Below are 26948 nucleotides of genomic sequence, written 5' to 3'. Positions count from 1 at the left end.
CGTGCCAGGACACTCACCTTGCAGAACCTATGTGTCATCCCTAGTCACCTGGGAATGATTAGGTAGCAGGAGCAGGTGGCCTCCCGAGAGAGGGCCTGACTTCCTATTTTCTCGCAGTGGGAGACTCTTTAGCCTTGCCCTCCAAGGTCAACAAATACCATTCCTCAGAGGCTGAGAAACAGAGACAGAAAGTGTGAAGAAGGGAACCAATTTTAATCCCCTCCCTGTAAAGACTGGGGCATAGCCCTGCAGTGTGTAGCAGCCGCATTGCAGCCTGTGGCTTGGGAGGAGCAGTCGCCAGCAGCTGTTAACGTGCAGGTCTGTCCTAGGGGGAGGAGAAAATAATAGTCTGTAAATGCTTCCTCTCGCAAATCCTTACTAGGCAGATCATCTGCGACACTGTGGGGATACCAAGGACTCTGATGGGAGGAAAAAGATTCCTGTAGTTTATTCTTAAAGGAATCCCCAAACCAACAAAACACTACCCCAAGGCTTCCAGCCATGCCCCTCTGTCCCTATTACATCTCCTCATTTATGGGGATGGTCTGCCATGGCCCAGGATCTGCAGCTTTCATTTCTCGACAAAGTCACTTGGGATAATCTGCTTTTTGGCTCAGCAATGCTCTTCATAATGTGAATACAGGTATTTAATGGGCTTCTGCCTGTTGAACAATTAATGTAAAGGTCAGTGAGTAATCTCCGGTTTGCTCTTTTCATGCCAGCCCACTGCTTGTATAACTCCTTCGTAGCATTCTTTCCAAATAGGTGGGAGGGCTGAGGTCACAGCTCTGCTTTCTCCAGGCACACAGACCTTAATTAGGTTGCTAAATTAGCAGAGGCAGGGGCAACCCTTCTCTCTGCACACACCCTCCTTCTTGGATGGACAGTGAACTTTCCTTTTGTGATCTCATTGGTCTTTCTCTCTTTCAGAGAAGGGTTGGCCAAGTAGGGGTTTCCCCCAGATAATCTTAGCTACCCGTTAGTAGTCTCTGACATGAACCAGGCACTGTGATGGGATCACTACAGCCTTTATGTTACCACAAAAACCAATGTGTCTTTGTGTGTGTGTGTGTGTGTGTGTGTGTGTGTGTATGTGTATGTGTGTGTGCGTGCGTGTGTCTTGTCTGCTACGTCTTTACTTTGTCCTCAGCACTGGGCCAAGCTCTTTATATGGATTATCTCATTTAATCTTCACAAGAATTCAGCAAGGAAGTTGTTCTTGTTAATCCCATTTTACAGATGAGGAAATTGAGGCTCTGGAGCTGAATAACTTTCCCAAGCTCAAAAAACTAGTAATGGCGTGGACCCAGGATTCCAACCTGATTCTCAATCGTACCCTGGAAAATTTGCTTTTCAAAGTATGACCAACAGCAGATGGACATGACCTGGGAGTTTGTTAGAAATGTAGATTCTCAGACCCACTGGATTAGAATCTTCATTTTGACAAAGATTCCCAGGGGATTCATGTGCACAAAACTGTGGAGACTGCTTTGTGCTATCTCCAACAACTCTGGCTAATGAATACCAGAATCCTGTGCATTAACTACTAACTCCATTTGCCAGCAGAGGATGCTGTGGTTTAGAGGGGTTAGGAGTTGTTCAGGGACAGCATCGAGATTTGATTCTGGCCCATACTCTCAAACCACAGAGGGATGTCAGTTTTTATGCTAAAGCTGGTGTGCCAGAGTTTGCCTTTGCCTGCTGTAGGCTCAGAACCAAGTTCTCCACGCTAGACCTCTGTACTCTTCTGTCTCCCTGTGTCACCAAACAAGGACTGATTTGCTGCCCTCCTCTTTGTCCCCATCCTACAGATGTGCAGCACATTAAGAGGAGAGACATCGTGCTGAAGCGAGAACTGGGTGAGGGAGCCTTTGGAAAGGTCTTCCTGGCCGAGTGCTACAACCTCAGCCCGACCAAGGACAAGATGCTTGTGGCTGTGAAGGTAAACCCCAGAGGCACGCCGGCACCAGGAGGAGGGCTGGCTGAGGGCCCAGGGAGGGAAGGAAGAGGCTCCCTCCATTTGAGAAGATAGTGCTCAATTGGCTTTCTCAGATGCAATCAAAGGACTTTGCTCCGAGGTCAATGAAGTTTCCTAGGGACCAAAACAACTTCCTTTGGCTTCCAAGGTCAAGGGCTGCAGCACTTAAGGGGGCTATGCCTGGGGAGCAAGTTTATTCTTGTAAATGACCCTGGTCCTTTTTTGGTGGCCCTGTGGTTACCTCTGTCCTAGGGCTGGCCCTCCACACTCCACCCTTCACCATGTAGTGGCTTTACAGGATGTGCTGTCTGTGCCTGGAAAGTCACATGGCCATTTCTTAGTAGTTGAGCTGTTGTAGAGCGGGCTGATTAAGGAGGACTGGGTAACCACTTCCCAAGGGCACAGAAGTCACTGAGAATAGATGTTGAGGGAGGGGGGTGCAGCAGGGAGGCAGGGGGTTAGCACTGGGAGAATAGTGAGTGAGGTTGGAGAAATTCTTAGGTACTTCCCATGGGTTTCAGGTTCAGACCCCAAGGGGCAGCATGCCTGGGAGAAACTTCCTCCTGGCAGCTGCTGGAGGGCTCCCTTAACCACAGGGCTTCTGTGTTGCCAAGACACATGGCAGATTTGCAGCAGGAGCTGAATTGCTTGGGGTAGGAGAGAAGGGGCTTTGCTACTACTAGTTGTCCTTCCAGACTCTTCCACCCAGCAGTCAACAGCTTCTCTTTGTAAACCAATATTGGACAAATCTTTGAACATGGTTAACATAAAAAGAGTCAAGTAGCCTCATGGAGGCACGCACAGATCTCTGGAGCCCTTCTCTGGAGTCTGGAGTGGCTTCATTGGGTGCACTGAGCAGGCTTCTGAGGCCAGTGTAGAGTCTGCAATGTCCTGAGATGTGGGCTGACCAATGCTGGAGATATGGCTCCCCGTGAAGACATTCACCCAGACCTCAAAATGGTCCCATCCTTAGCATTGAGGGATCACAAATGCAGTTCTTGTTTCTGCAACTTTTGGGTCTCTGTATTCATAGTCTTGTGTATCTACAGATTGTTTCTGTCCACAGAGGGCAAATAGCCTCGAAGAATGAAGGCAATACAGTGCAGGCATAGCATGGGCATCAAAGAGCCTGGGTGCAAATCCCAGTTCTACCACTGATAAGCTTTGGGACATTTCACAAAACACTCAACTTCTTTGGGCCTCAATTTCCTTATCTGTATAATAGCAATAATAATATCCCCTCCTTAGAATGTTGGGGATTAAATTACATAATGTGTCTAAAATTCTTAATGCACTTCTTGGGGCTTTTTATTGAGTAAAGACTCAATAAAAAGTAGTTGGCATTTGTTTCTATCATTATCATTGTCATTGATGTTGATATTACTGAATGTGCTTAGATACATGACATATGATCTGCCAAGCTTGCATTGACTATCTAGAATAGGAGTCACCAAACTTTTTCTCTAAAGGTAAATATTTTAGACTTTGAGGGCCTTATAACTCTCCATTGCAACTCTTCCCGTGTTGTTGGAAAGCAGCATAACAATACATTCACTAATGAGGGCGGGTATTTTCCAATAACTTTTTTTATTACCAAAATAAGCATAGTTTGCTGACCTCTGCTCTAGAAAATAAACAAGAGTACTGCATCCTAAAAGGCTAATGATTATTATTGCTATACATCCTGTAAATAAACTTGCTCAGTGTGCCTGCATAGACATGAGATGGTCAGATGAACAAGGGTGTCTTTAAACAGTCTGGAGCAGGGATGTAGAAAGGTTTCTAATGTTGACCCTAAACTTAGGATCTGCATTGCCCTGGCATTTTTAATATATAGGATGACACTAATCCACGGGGTGTTCCGGCATCCATCTGGGGACTGGAGAATGAACTGAACATTTTTGCACTTTCAGCAGAGAATGAAATGATGGCTGAAAACCCTAGGAAATGTTTCCCCGAGTGGTCTGGCATTAAGGGGCAGTACCCAGACCGAGTAATGCAGAAAATGTGTTTCTGTTTCCATCCTTTTAAAAGGATTTCCTTCTTTCCTTGGATCTGGAGGAGATGAACCGTCTGGGATTTTACACGTGTCACTCAGTGGATCTGCCTAGTGGTCAGCCTGGTAAAGATGCGTATCTCCTCCAGACAACATCTTGGAAGTGGTGTTTCCTGCTTCCTCCCCTCCTTAGATTCTACTTCTTTTTGCAAGACCCTTCCTTTTGAGTTAGTTCTCATGTTGATGCAGAGTAATTTTATACCTAAAGAACACATACAAGTATAACCCAAAATAAAGTTTTCCCAAATCAATTGGCAAGAATGTTTTGCCCAGCAGTTGCTATGGTACAAACAAAGAAGCAGAAACCACAGCCTATTTTTAAGGTGCTTACAGCCTGCTGGGGAGAGGGAGCAGGATTGCACAGGACATAATCTGCATATATGTGTAGTATAAGTGTGACATTAAAATAACCTCATGCGTGAGACTCTTAAATAAGTGGTGCCACTCTGAAATCATCATTAGACAAATAGAACATTTACACAGCATTCAAACCCAGTCAACCCCCTTCCTTTGCAGAGGAGGGAATGAGATCCTTCTCCCCATTTTTCCTTTTTTTTTTTCTTCTCTGTCATTTCATACTCTGTCCCGGGTGAACCTCAGTGGTCTTCTAATTCATGAATTCTTCATGTGGTTTTATCTGGTCTAGAGCTTTTCCTGTCTGTGGAGGTTTTTGCTTTCACTTCAAAGACCATATCTTTTATTTCCAAGATATCTAATCGGTTCTTAATTTTGTTACCTTAATTTTATTTCTCCCCCTTCTTGTGGCATGCCTTCTTGTTTTCTTTAGAAAATGTATTTCTTCACTCCTTTTGAGCATTTACTTATTTAAAAATCTTTTTGAGCCATTCTAATAAAATTGATTTATCTTCAGGAAATTTATGTCCTGATTTTTGATAATATTAGTCATTTGGATTTAGCATTATATTTCTTCCTGCCCAGCACCCCTGGGCAGCTTTTGGGTTCCTTTTGGCTTGAAGGGTGTTTTGGTTTTTGTTTTGAGTAGTCACAATTTCTAGTTTCAATTACTTTAAATTGAAGCAGGAGCTTAAAACATTTGTGAAACAATCTGAGTGCAGAATCTCAGATTTTTACTATTTTCCCAATGTTTTAATGCTTTTTCCTTCCACTCTTAACAGTATTTTTAACCACTGACCTCTAGCAGGTTTTTTAAAAGCATTCATCCTAGCTTCCATAAAAACTCTCCAATCTACATTTATATTTCATTGGTTTCTAGAACATTTCATTACATTAAGTAATTACATTGGCAGGTTTAGTTGTCATGAATGAGTTTGGGAACAATCACTGATGACTCTTGGTAAGCCCCTCTGTGGGAAAGAAGTATCTCCCTGGGTATCCAACTTGCAGGGAGTGTTCAGGATCTCATGTTCTGTAGAGATCATAAGGAGTGCCAACTAATCTGGGCTGTCATGTAGACACAGCTCAGTGGAGAGTTTTCTGGCAAAAGGAGGAGCAAAGGCCCTGGGGCAGAGAAAATCTTGGAGGGTACGGAAAGGCCATGAGACTGAAGTGTAATAAATGAGGCAGGAGGAGTGTGTGCAAGGACAGGAGGCAAAGAGAGATGGGGAGACCAGACCTTATAGAGTCCATGACTATGTTAAGGAGTTTGGATTTTATACTACAAACACTGGGAAGCCAATGGCCAGTTTTAAGCCAGGAAGACAGATGAGAGAGGGGTACCCCTGTATGTAATAACTACCCATCTTCTTTCCTGGTAAAGTTGTGTGAGACTCTCACCCAGAGGAAGTGGCAGTGGATTTTGAGTCACTAAAAGAAAGATGATTTTATAATGAAAGGAGGTTGATTGGTGTGCGTGCGTGCGTGTGTGTGTGTGTTTGACCACTTAGGACTTTGAACATTTAGGAATGTGTGTATATCATGTGTATATCATAAAAATGAATTTCAGGATATTAATGAAATCTGAAACTGAACATTCTTCGAAATATCTCCCCCTAAAAAAAAAAAAGAAAGTAAGATGGAGGGCAGCAGGGTTTGGATGACATGAAGATACTGAATGACCCAGGAAGAGTTGGGAGCTGTCGAGAAGTTGTGTTCTTGCCATCTAGTGTATTTTTCTTCCATCCAAATAAACAGCCTTACTGAACCCTCTCCCCAAGGCAGAGTGGACATGACAGCTGATGCACGTAGAGGGGAAGATAAGAAAGGGAAATGTCCCCAAACTTTGGAAGAAAGGAGGGAGAGAAGAAGGGCAAATTCTAGCTCTCCTTTTTGTACTAAAGATACTATACAAACGCCTGAGCCAGGAGCCTCCCCAGCTTCAGAGACCTCTTGGCAAGATGCATGTCTCTACACTGATAGTTGGTGGCTATGATAAATCGATTCTTTCCCATGCCACTGACTTGTGACCCATTTTGAGGTTTCCCAGACATGAAGATGTTAAATGTGGACCCCACGGAGAGGGGCCAGAGAGTCACCGGCCCTATTTTCCTCCTCATTATTCTCCTCCTGTCACCTCTGTTCTAATTGCATCAGTCCCTGGGGACGGGGCCACTGGCAGCTCCCAACCCTAGTTGCCATACCCTACATTTGGCCAATTAGGTAAGAACTTCAGGTTTGACTCAAGAGCTGGAAAGCCTACTTTGAAAGCACAGAGAAGGGATGTAGAAGACTGAAAGTAATGGTGGTTGCTTTGTGCCCATCTCCCAAATGAGGAACCCATCTCTGCCTCACAGTGCAGGGTGCCAGCCTGGGGGATGCTGGCTGGTGCTGCTCAAGAGCTGAGAACAGAAATATCCCAGGGCTGTCATTGACGTCCAGACTGTGGGAGAGAATGATTTAAAGAGATGGAGAGAGGCCATTTGGCTGGCCCCAAATTTGACCTACTTTTCCCTCTCATAAATCCAGCATTCACATAAATCTTTGTATTCTCCCATCCCACCCATGCTGGGTTCAGTTTTTTCCCCTTCTTCTTCTTCTTCTGCATGAAAATAAATAAACCACCCTGCATCATTCAATACCCATGACCCAGCCCATACAGCTCAAGGCTGCTGCTGGGAGCTGGGTCCCCAGAAGAGACTGTCTTTCACCATGACTCTCTGACTTCTCAAATGTCTTTGTTCTGGCTGTAGGTAGACATTACATCCTATTCGTTTATTGTTAGGTAGCTTCCCAGAGCAAGCAGCCAGATTTGAAGTGGAGAACACATAGAATGAGGTCTGGTAAAAATCAACAATGGGCTGATCACATGTCCTTGCCCTATCCTCAAGCCTGGCATCTTTGCTGGGCTCAGCCACTCTGTTGGCAGCCAACATCCCACCCCTTTCCTGACCCTCTCTTCTATACTTCCATATCCTTTTATTCCTCTGCCCACCATTGTCTTGGGGACCTGCCTAGTGACTAATTTATCCCATAAATTAATTCAGGCAGGTGTGCTGGGCAGGAAAGTGTCCTGGGCTCCAGACTCAAGCTGTCACTTGTTACGTGATCTTTGGCCAGTTACTTCCCCATCCTGAACCCCAGTTATCTCATCTGTAAAATGGGAAAGTTACACTAGATAACTTTCGACTTTTTTGTCAGCCATAGATTAATTTAATCAAGCAGTATTTTTATGAAGCCTCCAAATTTTAAAAAGAATAGAAGGTGGTGCTGGTTGAAGTTGAAGGGGGCTTGATCTCTGGCTGGAAGACCACACCTCCACTTGATGACCTTAGAGGCATTGCTACTGAACTTTGGGGCACTGTGAGGCCCACCAGGAGAGTACTGAGGTCCAGTCAAACTCTAAGTGTCTGTCATTTAATTAGTGTGAATGTGAGCTGATTCCTGGACAGGCTCAGCCTCAGTTTCTCCAACTCCAGAAATGAGCAGGTAGGAGTAGATGATGTCTAGGGCCCTTTTCATACTAAAAGTCCATCATTTCTGGTGTGTGCTAAGGGCTGAGAGGTTTGATGGACCCTCCCCAGATACACCTCTTTTGGCATATTCACACTACTGCAGTTCTAGAACCAAGGAAGCCCTACAGATTTCAGATAATGGGCCTGCAGGGACAGGAGAAAGAACTCTGGTGAGGGAGACATTTTGGCACTTGCATGATCTATAGGAGAGGTCAGTCATCCTGAAAAAGCCAGATGCCTAGCAGAGAGAATGCAAACCAATCTCTAGTCTGTCTAGATTGTCACTACTCTGAAAATGGTGAGCCAATATTACACTCACTTCCTCATTACCTTGTGTTGTGTCTATTGAGATTGCTAAAGTGTGTCAGTTGAAACAACTCAATGTTTGGCCCCATTTGCCTTCTGGCCTCATAGGGAGGGTGGAGAGGCTGGAGAAATCGGGGCGCCCACCTGCATAAGCTGCTTATCATGCAGAAAGGGCCTCTCCTCTTCACAGACCATTTTCCATCTGGCCAGCATTGCTGGGCCCATGGCAGTGCCCTAACCAAGGTCCTTCAGATGTGCTCAAAGGCTTCATCTTTGGCCTTGTAGTCCCCTTCTGGTGCTAGGAAATCCACATGCACAACTTACACTCTACCTGGCTATATTCATCTTCCTGGGCCCTACAGGAAGTGGCCTGGTTTGCACCTCTTTCTCACACTTGAGTTTTCACCCTGACGGAGGCTGAATGGTGGCATTCTGGTGGCCCCCAGATGCTCCTTTCCATCCTGCACTAGGACTTTGAAGGACTCTGCCTGGCCCTGAGTGTATCTGAGATTTCTGTCCACTAACTGCCATTCCCGTAGCTGCCGCCCCACTCTTCCCACCCTATTGCTTCCTCCAAACCCCTATTGGGAGAACACAGGTGTCTTCCAGAGGTCAAAGTGCTCACTCCCCTCTGCAAATGTAGATACCTTCACAATCTAAAAGCAAGGACTCCAAAAGACAAGGATATTTTATTGTGTTGCCTGCCCAGTTTCCAATAGGCTATGAGCATGTGACTAATTCACAAAGCTAAAGTATTGGGGCAGTGGTTTTCACACTGTTTATTCCAGCTGTGGGACAGTTTCCTCAAAGAAAACCTTAGGAGCAGGGGCTTTTGCCAGGCTTTCCTCCTCACAGCCCCTCCAGCTGCCATGTACACTCACCTGCGGAAGCCCAGGGCTCTGTGAAGAACAGAGCTTGAAATCACTGGAGAGTGCATGGGATGTGGATGTCAGAAAGTGGGTTTCTATTTCTGCAGGGATGAAAATGCTGGAGAAGGAAAGAGTCAGGCCTTATAGTTGAGATTGAGCTTCATTGTCTTTAAATTCCATTTAGATTCATATTTATTGGTAACCCAGTGGTGTGTGGGGCCAGTTTCTTTCCAGGAGTAGAAAAGACAGCCCCCTGCCCTGTAGTTGTTAAACACCTGTGTCCTGCATTGTTCCTAGGCCCTGAAGGATCCCACCCTGGCTGCCCGGAAGGATTTCCAGAGGGAGGCCGAGCTGCTCACCAACCTGCAGCATGAGCACATTGTCAAGTTCTATGGAGTGTGTGGAGATGGGGACCCCCTCATCATGGTTTTTGAATACATGAAGCATGGAGACCTGAATAAGTTCCTCAGGTAAGCAAGGATTGTCTTCCCCTGCACCTGACCCCAGTCCCACCGAACCCTTGGGGTTTTCCCTGGAGCCAGAAATTATACTACCCCCTCTAAACACTTTCCTCTCAGGATGAGAAATCAGATGAACACATTCATTCTTATACATGATCTCCTTAGCAGCCAGATTCAGGCCTTTGTCCCCGGTTTGTAGGGAAAACAAGTTGAGGATACTATGATAAGTATCCTATACTATTCTTCCTCATTCCAAAATGGACAGGGTCTGGAATAGGTCCAGAAGGAGTCTGGAAGCCCCACAGCCTGTGGCTTACAACTCCAAGATTCTAGGGCCACCCTTCTCTGATGTTGCAAATAGCTTTCTCCCTTTGTGCCTTAAGTTTCTCACTTGCAAAGTGAGGCTAGTATCTTACACCCCTCCTGGAAACCTTCCTGCTAGAGACTTTTTGATGATGAGTAAGAAGGTCCAAGGTTACAATTCATCAGGTGGCAGAGATGGTTGAAACAAAAAGGGGACCGATTTTCTTCAGGCTAATTCTAGAACTGTGCAGTACAGTGTCCACCTATGGCCACTTAAATTTAGATTTACATTAATTAAAGTTCAATAAGGTTTAAAAATTCAGTCGCACTAGTTCCTTGGTTGCAGTAGCCATATTTCAACTACTTGTTAGTCACATGTGGCTAGTTTTTACCATACAGGGAAGCACAGTATAAACGTTTCCATCAATAGAAAGTTCTATTGGATAGTACTATTCTAAAAAGAAAGGATTTGTGGTAAGAGGCGTTTCTCCGAGTCTAGAACAAGATCATCTGGACTTCGAGGGCTCTTAATGTAACTGGTAAGAGACTGGAACGCCAGCCAGAAGTTCTGGATGAAGTTTCAAGGGTGGCTCTCCCTTCCCAAGAGAAGACAGCATCTAGGGCAGAGTTAGGACTCCTCTGCCTTCTGCAGATGCCACTTCCAAACAGTGCCCAGATGTGGAAGGGACAGCCGTGTGAAGGTCTTTGGAACCCAAGGCCCCAGGAAGCAGGTTAAACATACAGGCCCTGAATACTTAGGGTGTGGCCTCTGCGACCACCACAATTTGAATCTCATTGAACTCTGTGGCTGAGGATAAGATTTCCAAAGTTCAAATGTAAATTATAGAAGGCTCTAGCCCACTCACCAAAAACTGCTAAGCATCCTCTTGAAGTGGGACATTCAATAGGGTGTCGTGGTTTTGAGGGGCAAAGAAATGAGTTAGTACCAGGCAATGGAATGGAGGACTCTCTGGAGCTCTGCTTATGAGTCAGGTTTCTATAAAGATGGCCCTAAAGGAAATGAAAGCATCTGTGGGATGTTCTAAGCCTTCTAAACCTGGATTCACAATGAAATGGATTTCTTTCCTGGAGAACTTTGTCTTTAGCATAAGACAGATTTGGGTTCATATCTTGGATTTGTCACATCTTAGTTGAAAATTGGAGCAAGTTATTAAATCTTAATTTTCTCTCCTAGAAAACACGACTATTAATAACTGCTTCACGGGGTTGTTGCTATGAGTATTAAATGACTATATGTATAATGCTTAGACAAGTTTTGCAAGTAGTTCAGTGATCAGCCAATGGTAGCTGCTATTGAAGTTATTACTATTACTATTTTATGAGAATTGTGAACCATGGTAGCTTCTAATCTAGGCATCACTCTTTCTCAATATTCGGGATAGCCCTCACCTTGTCCTTTTGTTCCCCTGGGGCCCAAAGGGCATGCCCTACTTTTCACCACACCCTATCCTTACATTCAGCAGTATCTCCAGCCCCAAGAGCCACCAGCAGGGTTAAAGAAAGCTCCTAGGTGCCTCTGCACTACTGTCATACATGATAAAAGGGAAGAGAAAGAAGATAGTAGGAGGGAAATAAAGAGTGAGAGCCTAGAGTAAAGATAAGGAGTGGAAGAAGCAGAAAGTAAGAAGAAAAGAAAAAGGAGTACAGAAGAAACAGAAAGAAGTGTATAAGGTGAGGGGCAGTGCCAGTGCCTTGCCTTCTCCATGGCAGACAGCATGGGGAATGCATGCATGTGAGTACAGTTCTACAAGGACTTGCTGACACTCTGAAGACCTCTGTGTCTCTATGGGATCCCTTCCTGAAGACAGCATGGGGGAGTCTCTCTAAATCAAGGCTCGACAGTCTTCCTGGGGCAATTTTGCAGCAAAATCTGAACTTTAGCCTCCATTACTGACCAGATTCCCAGTAGGTTCCATTAATCTGTCTTCCTAGGCTCTATCAGTCGAGGGTGAGCTTCTAAAGAATTCTCTGAGACCAGAAGCTCTTAGCAACAGGCCGCACCAACCCTTCCTGGGAGGCGTCCTGTTGGCTGTTCTCACAAACACAGCCTCCATAACCCGCAGGCCAACCCTGCCTGCTCTCACATCTCCATATTGGTGGTGTTGAGAGGCAGGCTGGAGTGCACTCTCCAGGCAGACAGAAGGGAGGGCTTCTCTGCTGACCCCTCTTCCTTGTGAGCTGATGCAGCCTTCCTCCTTCTGAGGAGTGAGGTAGGCAGAGCCCACCGGAGATAGTAAAAGGGATGTGCTCCCACTTAATGGTGCTTTTCGGAGGAAATCAGAGAAGCAGTAAAGCAGGCAGAGGCCTTGCTGTACACCAGGGCTCCTTGGTCCACAACTTCATAAATAAGGGCCCTGGGTGTGGTTACGGCTCATTGGGCTTTCTAGAGAAAAGAGTGAATGCTAAAAGTGACTGATATGATCAGGCAAGGTGTTAGAATAACAAATCCGGGCTTGATTTGGGATGGAATGGGTTCTGGGGGTACCCCAGACCCATGCTTCAAGGTCAGAGGCTCTCTCCACTGTGCACTGCTATGGCCATAAGTTACCCAGTGCTAAGCAGTGTGGTGGAGTGGTTAGGAGTGTCCCAGTGCCACTGAGCATGGACTGCCAGCATCAGCCCTGGGAGCTAGTGGGAAATGCAAATGAGCAAGCTCACCTAGCCAATCAGAATCCTAGGGGGCAGGGCCAGGGAATCTTGGAACAAGCACTCCCAATGTTCCTTTTAGAAGCTCACTTTTTACAGTCACATGTCTGGTTTCAGATCCTACTTCCTGATTTCCCATATGGCCATTCTGGACCTCTGGGACTTTGGCTGAGCAATCTCATCATTTTGTGCCTCAATTTCTTTATTTCAAAATTGGGGTGGGAAAATTGAGTGAATTACAATATTTAAAACAATCAGAGCATATAGTAAGGGCTATGGCAGAGTTATTTGTTGTTTTGCTAATTATTCTATAATAGACATCTAGCACCTGTGAAAATCCTAGGAAGCAGTGGAATATTAAAAAGAGTAGGTTTATTCCCTCTTCCATTTGAGTATGTCTGCTCTCATCTTAGCCAGAATCTGGTTGTGGAGTTTCACCCGTACCCACACGTACATAATCTAATTTGGAGCAGATAAAAATAAGCCATAGGCAGGATGGAAAGGGAAATTTTATTTATTTCTGTGGGGCATTCCAGAGGGCAGGGACCCAGGAAGGCCTTTCTCCTTGATCTCCTGATTTCTCTCTGCCCCCTCTCTTCTCCCCACGCTCTTGCAGGGCCCATGGGCCAGATGCAATGATCCTTGTGGATGGACAGCCACGCCAGGCCAAGGGTGAGCTGGGGCTCTCCCAAATGCTCCACATTGCCAGTCAGATCGCCTCGGGTATGGTGTACCTGGCCTCCCAGCACTTTGTGCACCGAGACCTGGCCACCAGGAACTGCCTGGTTGGAGCGAATCTGCTAGTGAAGATTGGGGACTTCGGCATGTCCAGAGATGTCTACAGCACGGATTATTACAGGGTAAGGTGACTTTCCCAGCTGCAGGACTCAGCCACAGAGCTAGCGCCTTGCTTACATGTCTTTTTCATTGTCCATTAACCGTGTCACTCTGGCACACACATATACACACCCATGCCCAGACATGCACTCAACAGTTATCTTTTGACCTCTCTTGCATCTTGACATACCTGTTTATTATGTTCTCAATTGCCCACTCCTTCTTTCTTCTTGGACATTTAACTGAACTGTAATCTGTACATTGCAATAACATATGCATTGTGTTCTTACGTGCTTCAATACTCATTCTTCATGTAAACATACTCATACATGTATATGTATGTGCCCAAACACACACACAGACACACCCAACTTGATACTACATTTAATGTCTCCCTACCCAGTCCCAGATCTAGCCTCACCCATGACACATTTTATTCTCTGAAATTATCTTGTGATTATGTAAGAATTATCTTGTTTCCAAAAGTAGATCTTGATGAGAAGAGGAAACCTAAGTAAAGTAACAAAGATGGCTAATATATTGCTGAGCATTATCCAAATGGGCTGGAACAGATGAGGAAAGGAAGCATGTTATCTGTTGCCAACTTTGGAGAGAGGACAGGTTAGATCTTAGAAAAGCTTTCTGATTGTGAGAAGATCCATCCTGCTCAGTTTTACCTTCATATAGTCATCTGCTTTACATTAACAAGAGTCTTATTTTGCTCCTAGAATCTTTTTTTTTTCCCTAAGTCTTTGGGAATCTTTTTTTCCATGGATTATTGACTGATTCTGATAGTGTTATTATTTCCAGGGAAAGGATGAATGGCCATGAGTGTCACTTATCTCAGCAAGGGGAAGTATGAGTGCAACCTGAGACACAGAGATAACTTCTGCAAACTGAGTGAGGGCAGATTGCTAAAAAATACAGAAGATCCAAGGCTGGGAGCGGTGGCTCATGCCTGTAATCCCAGCACTTTGGGAGGCTGAGGTGGGTGGATCACGAGGTCAGGAGTTCAAGATCAGCCTAGCCAACATGGTAAAACCCTGTCTGTACTAAAAAATACAAAAATTAGCTGGGTGTGGTGGCATGTGCCTGTAGTCCCAGCTACTCGGGAGGCTGAAGCAGGAGAATTGCTTGAACCTGGGAGGTGGAGGTTGCGGTGAGCCAAGATCACACCACTGCACTCCAGCCTGGGCGACAGAGCGAGACTGTCAAAAAAAAACCCAAAAAAACAAAAAAACAGAAAATCTATTTTTGGGACATCAAAGGGAAGAGGAGTTTGGATAGACGTTATAAGGAGAGTGTGGGACAATGTTTTGGAGGTCAAGGGATGTCATATTCCTTTTCAGCTGTTATAACAAATACCACAAATGGGATAGGTTACAAAAAACTGAAGTTTATTTCTCATGGTTCTGGAGGATGGGAATTCCAAGATCAAGGTGCAAACAAATTAATTGTCTGGTAAAGGTCTGCTTCCTCATTTATAGATGGCCATCTTCTTGCTGTGTCTTCTCCATATGGCAGAAGGGTTAAGAGATCTCTCTGGCATCTCTTCCATATGAATGCATTGCCCTCATAACCTAGTCACTTCCCAAAGGCCTCATGTCCTAACACCATTACCTTGGGGCTGTTTCAACATATGAATTTGGGGGGTACACAAACATTCAGTCTATTGCCAGGATCATGGCAGCCATTTGTCTCATCTTTGGAGAAATGAGTGATCATACCGTGAGTCAAATAGATAGGATTGTCCTGTTTACCTGAGCATAGTGGACCAGAGGCTGGGAATTTGAGGTGTGTGCAGGTCAGTTCTATCTTGATGTTCCTGATGGCCTAAATGAGATCACTCAGACGTTAAAACAGATCAGTCAAGACACTTCATTTTAGCAATAGGTTGGAGAAAAATGGAATGTTTGAGAAATGACCTTAGTTGTTAGAAAGTGACTTGTTTGTTGTGCAACCAAAGAATGGCAGATGATGTACCGTTGTGAGAGAATATAAGACAAAGCATTGAGTGTCCACGGCAAGCTGGGCAGCCTCACACGCCACCTGTCCTGTCCAGTATTCCCAGGTATGGAAAAGGGGACATGATGTGGCAGTAGTCATAGACCGATGGTCAGGGCAGACCTTCCAGAAAATATCAAAGAGGAGTCTTTCTTTAGTGTCTAGACCATATTTTTCATTCATTTCCAAGAGAGGCATTGGTGTGGTTACTAAGAGGGGGATGGGTCATAGATTTCTTAGAGTCTGGCTGGAGCTGGCATCATTTAATTGCCTTTCCACTTTGTTTAATGGGGTTTGCTGGTCTGTCTGACTGTGCTCAGATCTATGTTGGTGTTGATGAAAACAAGGGATGGCTCATTGTTTTTCTCTGTGAAAGGCAGATGTTTGATTATGCCAAGCTGATAACTACTGACTTCACTGGAGTCTCAGGAAACTATGTCTGACCAGAATGTGCTAACTGGCCCTTCAAACTTGCTTCTAGATGTGCTGTTAATATTTATTGAAACTAGTTTAAAAGAGGAAAAACAAAAAATAAAAAGATCACATCCCCAATTGATATTTCTTTGTCCTTGCCTTAACAACTGTGAACTGTTGCTCTTTATGCCTAAAAGGGCTACAAGGAATACATCTATCTAATTTCTGTAGGTGCCAGGGTAGATTAGAATTTAAGGAAGGGAGAGTGAGGTGGGAAAATGTACACACTACAGGTAACCTCAATTCCTTCTTCATGAGTTCTAAGGGCGATGTTAGCCAAGGCCAGCTAGCTCGAAATGTATGTTTTTGGTCCCAAGGAAGTTTGAACAAAAAAGGATAACTCTTACTGTAAAAACACAGCACACCATTGGAAATCTGTGTATTCTACTGATGAGACATTTAAAGACCAGCTTGTGGCATATCTTCATGTTCACTTACTCACAGTGTCCTAATGTATACACCACTCCTCATTCCCTACTTTTCTGTAAAATGAAAGGCAGAAGTAGATTTGCCTGAAGTCACATCACAATGAACCCTGAAGTCTTATTATCCATATTGGAAGACATTGGAATGACAATGGAATTCTTGGATTTAGGCCTAATCTTACCTGTGTTCACATCCTAATGTGCAACCACCATTAGCAACCATATAACCTGAATGCATTTTCCTCTAACCTCTGTTCAATTTTTCTATTGTTAAAGTGAGAACAAAAATATTCACTCAACAGAGTTGTGTTGATGTTAAGCAAGTTAATTTGTATAAAGAGCCTGTCGTACAATACTTACTGGATAAACTCCTGTTTATATTATCTTACTAGTCCCCCTCACATCCAAGCCAAGACAACTCTGTGGATAATTTTATTTCCATATGCAATTCCTGGGACAGAGAGAGGGACTCCCTGACCACTAGAAGATAAACTGGATCATGCAGCTGCTCCAAAGGAGTAGAATCTTTACATTGACCACCTCAGGAAAATGTCTTTCTTAAGGTTTCAACATGTATGGAAATACTGCTCATGAATCCTAGAGCTAAGTCCACATTTGGGTGATTTATGTAAAACTTTTTTGTTCAGTATACATCGGCTAAGGCCTTGGGGGAATGCTCTGATTTGTCAGATCGCGAGAATACTGTGAAGGATTCTCTCTATGAGCTGATACCCCCAGACAGGTTTGTACCTCTCTGCTATCACTGATTACTGAACTCATTTGGGCCTAAGAGTTTGTTGGCTTCTTATGCCTAACACCACTAAGTGCAGATAATCCAGGCCTGTGTGTGTGTGTGTGTGTGTGTGTGTGTGCGTGTGCATACACGTGTGCTTGCCTGCCCAGTGCAGATTCCAGAATGTGCATATAACGGCATGGGGAGAGATGGAGATAAACTCCTCCTTATAGTCTTTCTTTTTCATTTTTAATTTGTTAAAACGAAGAGGCACCATCTGGCTCATGCATAAGTGGTATACAGATGATTTACAAAGGTGAACTGCCTAATTTCCTGTTACACATTTAGAGAGAGAAAACAAATGTTCCCACACCAGAGCACCAGAGCGATTTGTTCTCTCTTCTTAAGACATTCACAATGACAAACACCTTTTCCTTCTGTGAATCACTGACTCAATGCTTCCAAGATTACCTTTACACTGGCTTTGACAAGGATAGGCTTTGGGTACCATTATATCTTTCTAAGAACATCAGAGAACACTAAGAGATTGATAGTCAAATCTAGTATTAAAGTTTTGAATGTCCTGAAGGGGAGAAGGTTGAGATTTCAGAATACAGAGGTTTTCAGATGTTTTGATTTGGGGAGAGGAGTCAATACACTGAGATCAGGGAGGAATGGAATGAGGAGGGAATGGGATCCTACTAATGTAGAACTCCAGGAGTGTTCCTTTCTGTTCATCCTGCTGTCCTGTGTGCTGTCCTGTGTGACAGTACCTGGCACTTGTTAGGCACCTAATAAAAGTATGAATGAATGAAGTCAGAAAGGGAATTTAGAATTAGGAAATAGGTCATTCCAGACCAAGAGAAACCTAGATAGATAACCAGATGCTCACTTAGGGGAGGTGAGCCTTTGGAGATGATGTGGAATGCAGCTGCAGGCAGCAGGAGCAAGTCTTATCTAATCAAGCAGTGCATTATCCTGGGAGACAGTTCAGAAGAGGCAAATGAGTGATAGTCTGAGTCAAGGATGACCCACTTCAGGTTCTGGTAGAAGACAGAACAGAGTGTCTAGGACATGATGGGGTAAGTATGCTAATATGCTGTGTGTTTATGACACACAGGTGTGGGTCATAAACAGGTCTGGCAGCAGGTAGTAAGGCACTGGATTCTAAGCTGGAGATTCTGGGTCAGGGTTCCCAGAAACTCCTAGAAAGACAGTAACAGTAATCCTTAGGAAGTGGGAATCATTTAGAACAAGCCAACCTTACTGGAAGAATATTTGATTTTAGGGATGTCTTGGTGTCCCCATAGCAGATGAAAAGTTGTAAGCTCTTGGACCCACACTGCCTTGGTTTGATCTCTGCTCCTATAATTCCTGACTGTATGACCTTCGGCAAGTTACTTGCCCTTTCTGTGTCTTCAACTGTAAAATGGAGCCAACATCCCCTATCACACGCATTTTCTGTAAGGACTAAGAGTTAAGAAATATAAAGCTCTTAGGATGATAAATAATAAATATTAATTATTGTCTTAGTCTGTTCTGTGTTGCTATAACAGAATACCACAGAATGGGTAATTTATTAAAGAAAGAGATTTATTTCTTATGGTTCTGGAGGCTAGGCAGTTCAAGATCGAGGGGCCTCATCTGGTGAGGGCCTTCTTGCTGTGTCATAACATGGCAGAAGACATCACATGGCAAAAGACCAAGAATGGGCCAAACTTGCTTTTATAGTAAACCCGCTCTTGTGATAACAAACCCACTCTCATGATAACGACATTAATCCATTCATGAGAGCAGAGCTGTCATGATTAATCACCTCTTAAAGGTCTCACCTCTCAACACTGTTGCACTGGGGTTAAGTTTTCAACAGAGGATCTTTGGAGGACACTTTCAAATCCTAGCAATTATTGGAGCTAAAATATGAATGCTTTCTCCAGTTCCAAAATGGACAAGGCTTACCTAGATATATTAGTTAAGGTAGGCCAACTGCTGTATCAAATAGATACTCAGATATATAATGGTTCCAACACAAATAGAAGCTCATTTCTAGGTCACATAACAGTATGAGTAGGTGAATTCACTGGAGGAGTAGTCCTCTGCTACACCATCATTCAGGCTCATGGAGCTCTACCCTTTTCCTTGTGTGGGGTCCTTGGTCATGCTAGGCATCTATCTATGTCCCAACCAGCTAAAAGGAGAAACTGACATGAAGGAATGTGTGTGGGATGTTGTTAATAGACCTGGCCTGAAAGTGGGGACTAATCACTTTCTCTCATGGCAAGAACCCAGTTATATGACCTTCCTATTTAAAAAGGTGGCTGAGAAATGGAACATAGCTGTGTCCCACATAGAAGAGAAAAAACATGAATTGTACTTCATAGCTGGCAATCTCTGCCAGAGTTAAGGATGAAGAAAAACTACATTGTTTTTCAACATTCCATCCCAGCAGCAAATCATCCCATATCCATTGATTTATCAGGAAAGATAGGCCAAGCCATTCTTACTTTGTATTGCTACTCTGAATGTGGAGAGAGTTATTTTGCAAGACCCCCTTTTCTATTCTCCTTGCAAACTCTTGGTGTCCCATGCTTTTGTAAGCAATGGAAGAGCTTGGTCCCACCTGCCATCTTGGTGCTTTGATTCATCCTCCAGGAAAGCAGAAGAGTAAATTCAAGAAACTACATCCTATGAATTGGGTGGGGGAAAGAAACAATGTTCCAAATCAAAGGGAATGTAAGTTAATAGATAAGAAAACACATCTAGAAGAAAAACAGAGAAGAAATACAAATTAGAGCAACTTCTATTCCAAATCCATGGTAGTAAAGGAGGAATCCAGAGTATGTCAAAATTCTAACTGAAGCCATCCAGTATTGTCTAAAGAAGGGTTACATCCTTGACTAAAAGCCTGTATTGTTTTCCACCAGCAGGTCAAAGGATGGGCTTCAGAAACTCTAAGACTTCCTAAAATTATATGAGTAATATTGAGTGGGGTGTTGTATTTCATTTTTTGTTTTTTGAAGGTTCAGGGCTTTTAAGAGGATCCTAAAGATATTTATGGCCCATTGACTTTACTGAAATGAATTTCCCAGCATGTCAGTCCTGAGAGAGCAAGACAGAGATCCAGGGACTGTACCAATATGAGAGCTCTGGAGGGCAGCCCCCTCATTAGTTTAATGGGAGGACCTGAGGTGCAGCAAAGCTGAGGCTTTATCAGATGCTCTCTAAGGTGCCTTCCAGTTTTATGATCAACAAGAACATTGACTGATTACTCAGTCGCCAGAGCTGAGAGCCTGAGGCTCCTCTAAGTCTTTTTGACCAGTTAGTTCTTGCCTTCAAGTCGGGAGAAACTCTCAGATGAAAGTCAAGTGGTTGGCAGTGTACTGAAGAGAGCCAGTGGTCTATGAGATAACGTGGTTTCAGGTAATTTTAAAGGTAAAAACAAAAGCTAATGATGGTAATTTGAGGCAACTGAGTTTTAGGATCACGGGGTTCCACCATGCTTTCTGCTCTTCGTTGGAACTTTGGGAATCTCATTTAATAAGTGGCACCTCTCTTCTCTGCCCAGATGATGTGTTTGAGCCCACTGAGGCTGAGAAGCCAGGCAGATGAAGATTATAAAGTACACTTGAATAATGATAGAATTCTTACTGATGGTGATTTCAGTGTGCAGCAACAATAGTTTTTTTTTTTTTTTTTTAATACCAAGTCCCCTAATCTTTATAGCAAGATTAGGCATTCCAGCTCAGTCATAGCAGACTGGGAATATTGCAGACTTTGCTCTGCAGAGGCAGCAGTTTTGCTGCTCATTGCTCCTCTTTGTAGGGAGAAGATACTCATCAGAAAAGGGAAGGGGTTGTGGCCCCATGCGCAGTCCCCAAAATCAGACAAGTTTTTCTCCCAAGAGGTGAGATTAAGACTGGAGAGCTCTCTGCATTAGACCTGTTACTCCAATAAGGTGTCCCTGTAGTTGGAAGCCTGAAACAGTGCAAAGAGGAAGGGGTCCATCACAAGTCTATTCATGTCCACATAGGCAAGCAGTTGCCAGCTACACTCAGAATCATATAGTTCCTTCCTCTGAGGCCAGGAGTAGGGAGGCTTGACCCCTAGCTTAACTGGTGATAAAGGATTAGCAGCTAGGCATACTGGTTCTTGAGGGATGCTGACCCTGTTTGGAGAAGGCTTATCCAGATTTATCCCTTTGGTTTTAGCCATTAGGTACTCCTAAGTAGACCCAGGCACCAATGAAGAAGTGATGCTGGCTGTCAGGAGATGAGGGTCTTGTACTGGTTGTCCAGTGACCAGACTCTGTTTATTGTGTTTGATTCTTCCTTTGCTGTTTTTGAAATATCATAATCATTCTTTAACCATCGTCCTATTTATATAGAGGAGAATAATGGAGGAGCGTTGTATTCCATTCCCGAGGAAGTGGTTTTCCCAAATTTTTATAATAAAATTTTACTTGAGAGTAATTTTAGATGTACAGAAAAGTTGCAAAAATAGTGTAGAGAATTCCCATATATCCTTCACTCAGTTTTTCCTCCTGTTGGCATCGTATGGAACCAGGGTACCTTGGCAAAAAATAAGAAATTAACAGTGACACAAATTATTAACTAAACTACAGACTTTGTTTGGATTTTACCAGCTTTTCCACTAATGCACAGTTTACTGTCTCAGGATTCACTCTGCGATACCAAACCAGTCTTACTGAAGGGCAGTGGAACTACCGTGGTCAAAGCAGGGGTGAGGGGATGGATCCCCCATTGCCCACAGTCTCTCCTTTGATACCCTATGCCCTCGATGCACCCTTAGGAGCCTCCAGGATTCCACAGTTCAATTTTCTGCAACAGAGATAGGTGGGCTATAAGACGCCCTCCTGCAAAACCAGTCCCAGAGGTGCTGAGAAACCCTATTTTGTGAGCAAATTATAACTCCAGATTCTTACAAGAATCTTTTAGAACTGTGCAGTCTGGGGCAGCCATCTTCATATAGCAAGTGGACAGGGCTGGAGTTACTGTTCTCTGCTGGAGTTTAGGAGTCTAGAGGAAGGTATGGGATCTTCTTAAATTCCCAGCCCTAAACCATGCGTTTGTTCTCTTCTTCAGCTTTGGGAGAGGGTGCTTTGTGCTAATCAGGAGACGTGGCCACAGACTGGAGAGACTTCCAAGTGGGGCTCAGAGCTTTAGTTACCTGAGCATCTGCTGTAGGACTGGGTGTCGTGATATGCACATCTCAGGTGAATTTTGAAAAACAACTTAAATGCTAAGACCAATTAAGTTGTACAAAGCTGCTGAGGGAATGAACACAGAAGGAGGTGTGTGGGATACATTTCTGCTAATTATAAGTATTACAACCTTATTTCCTTGATTAAAGCCAGTGGATCTGCACACTAATTATCTACAAAATATCAGTCACTTTGGAATACAAAAGTCTGTTGAGGGACAGGGCTGAGATTTAGGACATCTTGGTCTCAGTGCCAGTTCTGTGTCCAGGCTCCAAATCAGAGATTTCACTTTCATCTCTAAAATCTGGAGTTTGGATTCCAGCCATATGATCTCTTTGGGGTTTTGCCTTCTGTTGAACTAAGTTCTGTGTGTAATAATAAGTGAGAAGAAGACTTGATTTTTTTAGGATAGGAGGGGGACATGGCCAAAGGTATAATAATAACGTCAAAGTTGTCTTAACCGGTCTGTACTGTTGCTTTGACCCTAGACCATAGCTCTTCCACACCTCAGCCCCCTTTTTTCCTTCCTGATAAAATAAAAAGACAAACTCCAGTTTTGAAGCAGACTCTTCTACATTACCTGGATCTAGTTTAGTGACTGAAGTTCAATTTCTGCTCCACCCTCTTCTTCTTCTTTGAGATATTGAGGATAATTGTCCAAGATTCACCCTGGTGGGTAGAAGAATTACCTGAACAGAATTTCTTTGTATTTTTCCAAGGATGAGGATTATCTAATTATTGCTATTATCTTTGCACTCCCATACCTGCACCCTTTCTAGACCATCTTATACTTTATTTCAATATGGTGGTAATGTTGGGGACATCTACCTGCAACTCAGGCATTCTGAAAAGTATAGAACTGAATACAGAAAAGAATCTGGTATTTTCCACCCTGGGACACTCTGGCAATCTGGAGAGAAGATGACGTGGAGAGGGCATGATGACCAGGAGGTTGAGGTGCAAAGAACCGGGCTCTAACAATGAAGTGATGAAGTTATTTTGTGAATTCTCCCTGCAGTGGCCTGAGGATATTAGTCCTGGGAAGTGCCCTCCCATTTTTGTTTTTGGGCTCTTGGCAGCCAGTGACATATGTGGGAACTAGAATGCAGGAGTAGAAGCCAAGAAGCCTAGATTCAGTCTCTCTGCCATGACTCCTGACGTGGAACAGATCCCTTTCTTGCCCAGGACCTGAGTTTCTCATTTGTAAAGTGGACATTTCTCATCTTTCTTCTACACTGTTGTGAGGCTTTTCATCTTTTCCCAAGTACTGGCCACACCAATAGCATTATTGTCTGCCACTGCATGGAAACTAGGTTGAGAGTTTGTGGGATGTACTCAAGTTTCCTTTTTAGATACATCCATGGCTTTACTGCTTTTTTCCTGGACTGGGACTGAAAGAACTGAGTCCCAGTTCAGTCACTCAGTTTCTTTGATGACATTGTCTTTAGATCAGTGTTCTTAACCTCAACTCTAGTTAACACTTCCCTCTCATGAGGTTAAATTAGATGCTTAGTTTCCAAACACATTTGCACATTTGCTAACCCTGTCCATGTTGGTTTATTTCCTACCCTCATACCACATTCCCTAGCCATTAGCAAGATCCATGTGTGAGGGATGGGATTCAATTCAATTCCTTGTCCATGTGCTAAGATGAATAGAACACAAGGAAATAAAAATCTCATAGGGAATATAAGAACAGATAAAAATGTGTTGCTCTACCATAAGCCAAAGGGAGGCAAAATGTATAAAAGCCAGTTAAAAATGTCTAAAGCTTATCTAAGTAGAGGAATGGCATGGGTCTTGAGGGGTTGGTTGGCAGTCTGGATTAAATTTTATGAAGATATCTCCATCAGAGAGGTTAGCATGAGCAAAGTCATGGAGGAAGCTTGGAGGTAAGGAAACCAGAAGAATGATCTAGAACGGTGTGTGATTCAACTGGCCGAAACTAAGGATCTATGGAAGATGCATGGAAAGAAATGTTGGTAAAGGAAAGACCACCATGGCAGCTTTTGAAAGGCCAACTATTTTGGCTTAGGTAGTCAATGGACAGTCACAGAGGATTTGTCATCTGTTGAAGTGTGAATCAGGTCATGTGTAAGGACAATTCATAAGGCAGTGGCATGTGGGATAGATTGCTGGAAACTAAGACCATAAAGTCAGGCCATCGCACTGGCCCAGGAAAGAGGCAGTGAGATCCTGTGCCACAGTGGTAGCCATAGAGTATGGAAGAGAAGCCATTAGAATCCATGGGCTCAGGACTACAAACTGGAGACTGGCTGGTCCCACAGGCTCAAAGCCACTTGCAGTTTGTAAGGGGCAACTATGAAAACAAACAAACAAACAAAAAACACACAAAAAAACACAAAAAAACAGTGAAATGGAGGGTCAGGATGTGTCTTCATCCATTTTGAGGTGCTATAAAAAACACTTGAGGCTATGTAATTTATAAAGAAAAGAGATTTAATTGGCTCATATCTTTGAAGACTGTGCAAGAAGCATGGTGCCAGCATCTGCTTCTGGTAAGGACCTCAGGAAGCTTCCAATCATGGCAAAGGAGGAGCAGGAGTGTCACACGGTGAGGGAGGGAGCAAGAGAGAGAGGAAGGAGTGGTGCCAGACTCTTTAATGATTAGATCTCATGGGAACTAAGATTAATAACTCACTTACTACCTGGAGAATGGCACCAGACCATTCCCTCAGGGATCCACCCCCATGATTCAAACGCCTCTCACCAGGCCCCACCTCCAACACTGGGGATCAGATTTCCACAAGAGATTTGGAGGTGACAAATGCCTAAATAAACCAGGATGGATTTTTAAATTGCATCTTTTAGGCCACCAAGTCCATTCTGCATCCTTAAAGTGTTAGAAACAACGGAGCAAATGCCAAATCATTCAATTTTAAAGAAATATGTAGCTGGAAGGAGCCTTAAATGTCATCTATTTCACCCTTGAGGGACCAGGCAGAATAGCATCAAAATCATCCCAGACAGATGGTTTGCTCACTCTATTCCAGTGCATCTTCTGGGATTCCACAGGTTTCCTTCCTTATTCCTTTCAGCTGTGGGAGAGGGAAGCTATTTTCAGTGAGAGATTTGTCTTTTTCTTTCTAATTATTAACATTCTTTAGAAGTGGGAAGTTCTCAGTTGTGTCTAGCAAGAATCCTACCTGCTACAAAGTATGTTTCATCCTATGTCCTTAGTGGAGATAAATGTGGTTTATATTATAAAACAGACATTATAAGACTCAGAAAAACTAAGAAGAACCTCAATGTGACCAAAATGGCCTTGTGGCCAGGTGTGGTGGTTTGTATCTGTAATCCCAGCACTTTGGGTGGCCCAGGCGGGGGGATCACTTGAGGTTAGGAGCTCGAGACCAGCTTGGCCAACATGGCGAAACCTTGTCTCTACTGAAAATATGAAAAATTAGCTGGGCGTGGTGGTGCATACCTGTAGTCCCACATGCTTGGGGAGGCTGAGGCAGGAGAATCACTTGAACCCGGAAGGCAGAGGTTGCAGTGAGCTGAGATTACACCACTGCACTCCGCCCTGAGTGATAGAGTGAGACTCTGTCTAAAAAAAAAAAAAAAAAAAAAAAAAAAAGCCTTGTGCTTTTCATAGGCAATTGGTTATATTTTATGCATTGTTTGTATCTTGACTGGTGGGAAACCAGTGGAATAAAAATCTTTAGCCCCCTAATCCTGCCAAAAAATAATAACCTATTTCTGAGGGTGGTTTCTAGTTATCTCCTAAACTTAGTCTCTTCTCTCTGCAGTTTAGAAATCCAGTTGTTTTCTTCTCTCATTGAAGGTTATGCAGGCATGAGGACTGATACTGGGGAAAAAAGATGGGGAAGATGCCCCATAAGAAAATTCTGAGATGTTGAAGCATGCTTATATTGGATTCTGTCCTTGGGAAAGGAGAGGAAAAGGCTGAAGGAGACCATTGAATCTGGTGTTGAGTCATTCACGTCTCTCTACTCCTGTGGAGGGCCCTTATGGATATGTCATAACAGGATCTCCTTTTCCTTCCTCAAGTGCAAAAGGCCTTTTTTTTTTTTCTGAGACAAACTGAATATATAACATAAAAAGATACATAAATTTCCATACAGATATCTTCTTTACTAGCTGTAATTAAGATATTTGCAAGTAAAGAGAATGTTGTGTTCCCTTGACTTCCTCCTGGTAGGGAATTGTATTTCTCTCATAATCCTCATAGCCCAAGATTTTGTGATCTGTCTGTGTCTAAACGGAAGGAGGAGGAGGAGGAATCAGAAGACTGGGTCAATACAAAGCATCTGAAATTCAGAACTTCAAACACAGTTTTTACTCTCGGTTGTTTTTTTTCTAGGCTTTGCTAATCCCAAAGAGCAAAGTTGGAGGTAGGAAAGTTGATAGCCCAAGAGCAGATGGGCCGAGCACCCACTGACATTGCAGTCAGGCAGATATTCAATTGAATCACTGAGCTTCTGCTGAGAGCTATTTGGCCTTAGGAAATATACTTAAATTCACTAAGACTTAGATTCCTCATCTGAAAAAAAAAACAATTTCTTCTTTTGTGCACATTAAATAAGATAAGTATTCAAATTGCCAGTACCCATTAGGCACCCAATAGATGGCTATTATTCTATGTAAAAGAATAAGGTAGAAATTATATATCAGAAATTTTAAACCATTTTAAGTTACAAGCCAAGGTTTTCCCTTTGATGGATCTTTATTGCTGGATACTAAATTTAGAGAGGAGAAGA

The 26948-nt window shown here is 43.5% G+C and overlaps 1 protein-coding gene across 8 annotated transcripts in view; it reads left to right on the top strand.

Annotated features, from left to right (window-relative positions):
* The window catches only part of NTRK3 (neurotrophic receptor tyrosine kinase 3), a 381275-nt gene that overhangs the window by 315602 nt on the left and 38725 nt on the right, over nt 1-26948 (top strand). For all 8 annotated transcript variants that reach the window (XM_016927081.4, XM_016927084.4, XM_063794023.1 and 5 more), the window contains 3 exons: nt 1812-1942; nt 9376-9548; nt 13126-13369. In XM_016927081.4, the coding sequence (XP_016782570.1) occupies nt 1812-1942; nt 9376-9548; nt 13126-13369 (548 nt within the window). The remainder of the gene's footprint in view (nt 1-1811; nt 1943-9375; nt 9549-13125; nt 13370-26948) is intronic.

The sequence above is a fragment of the Pan troglodytes genome, chromosome 16 (assembly GCF_028858775.2).
Source record: "Pan troglodytes isolate AG18354 chromosome 16, NHGRI_mPanTro3-v2.0_pri, whole genome shotgun sequence".
Lineage (NCBI taxonomy): Eukaryota > Metazoa > Chordata > Mammalia > Primates > Hominidae > Pan > Pan troglodytes.
Note: the sequence above shows the minus strand (reverse complement) of the source record. Positions and strands in the feature narration are given on the sequence as shown.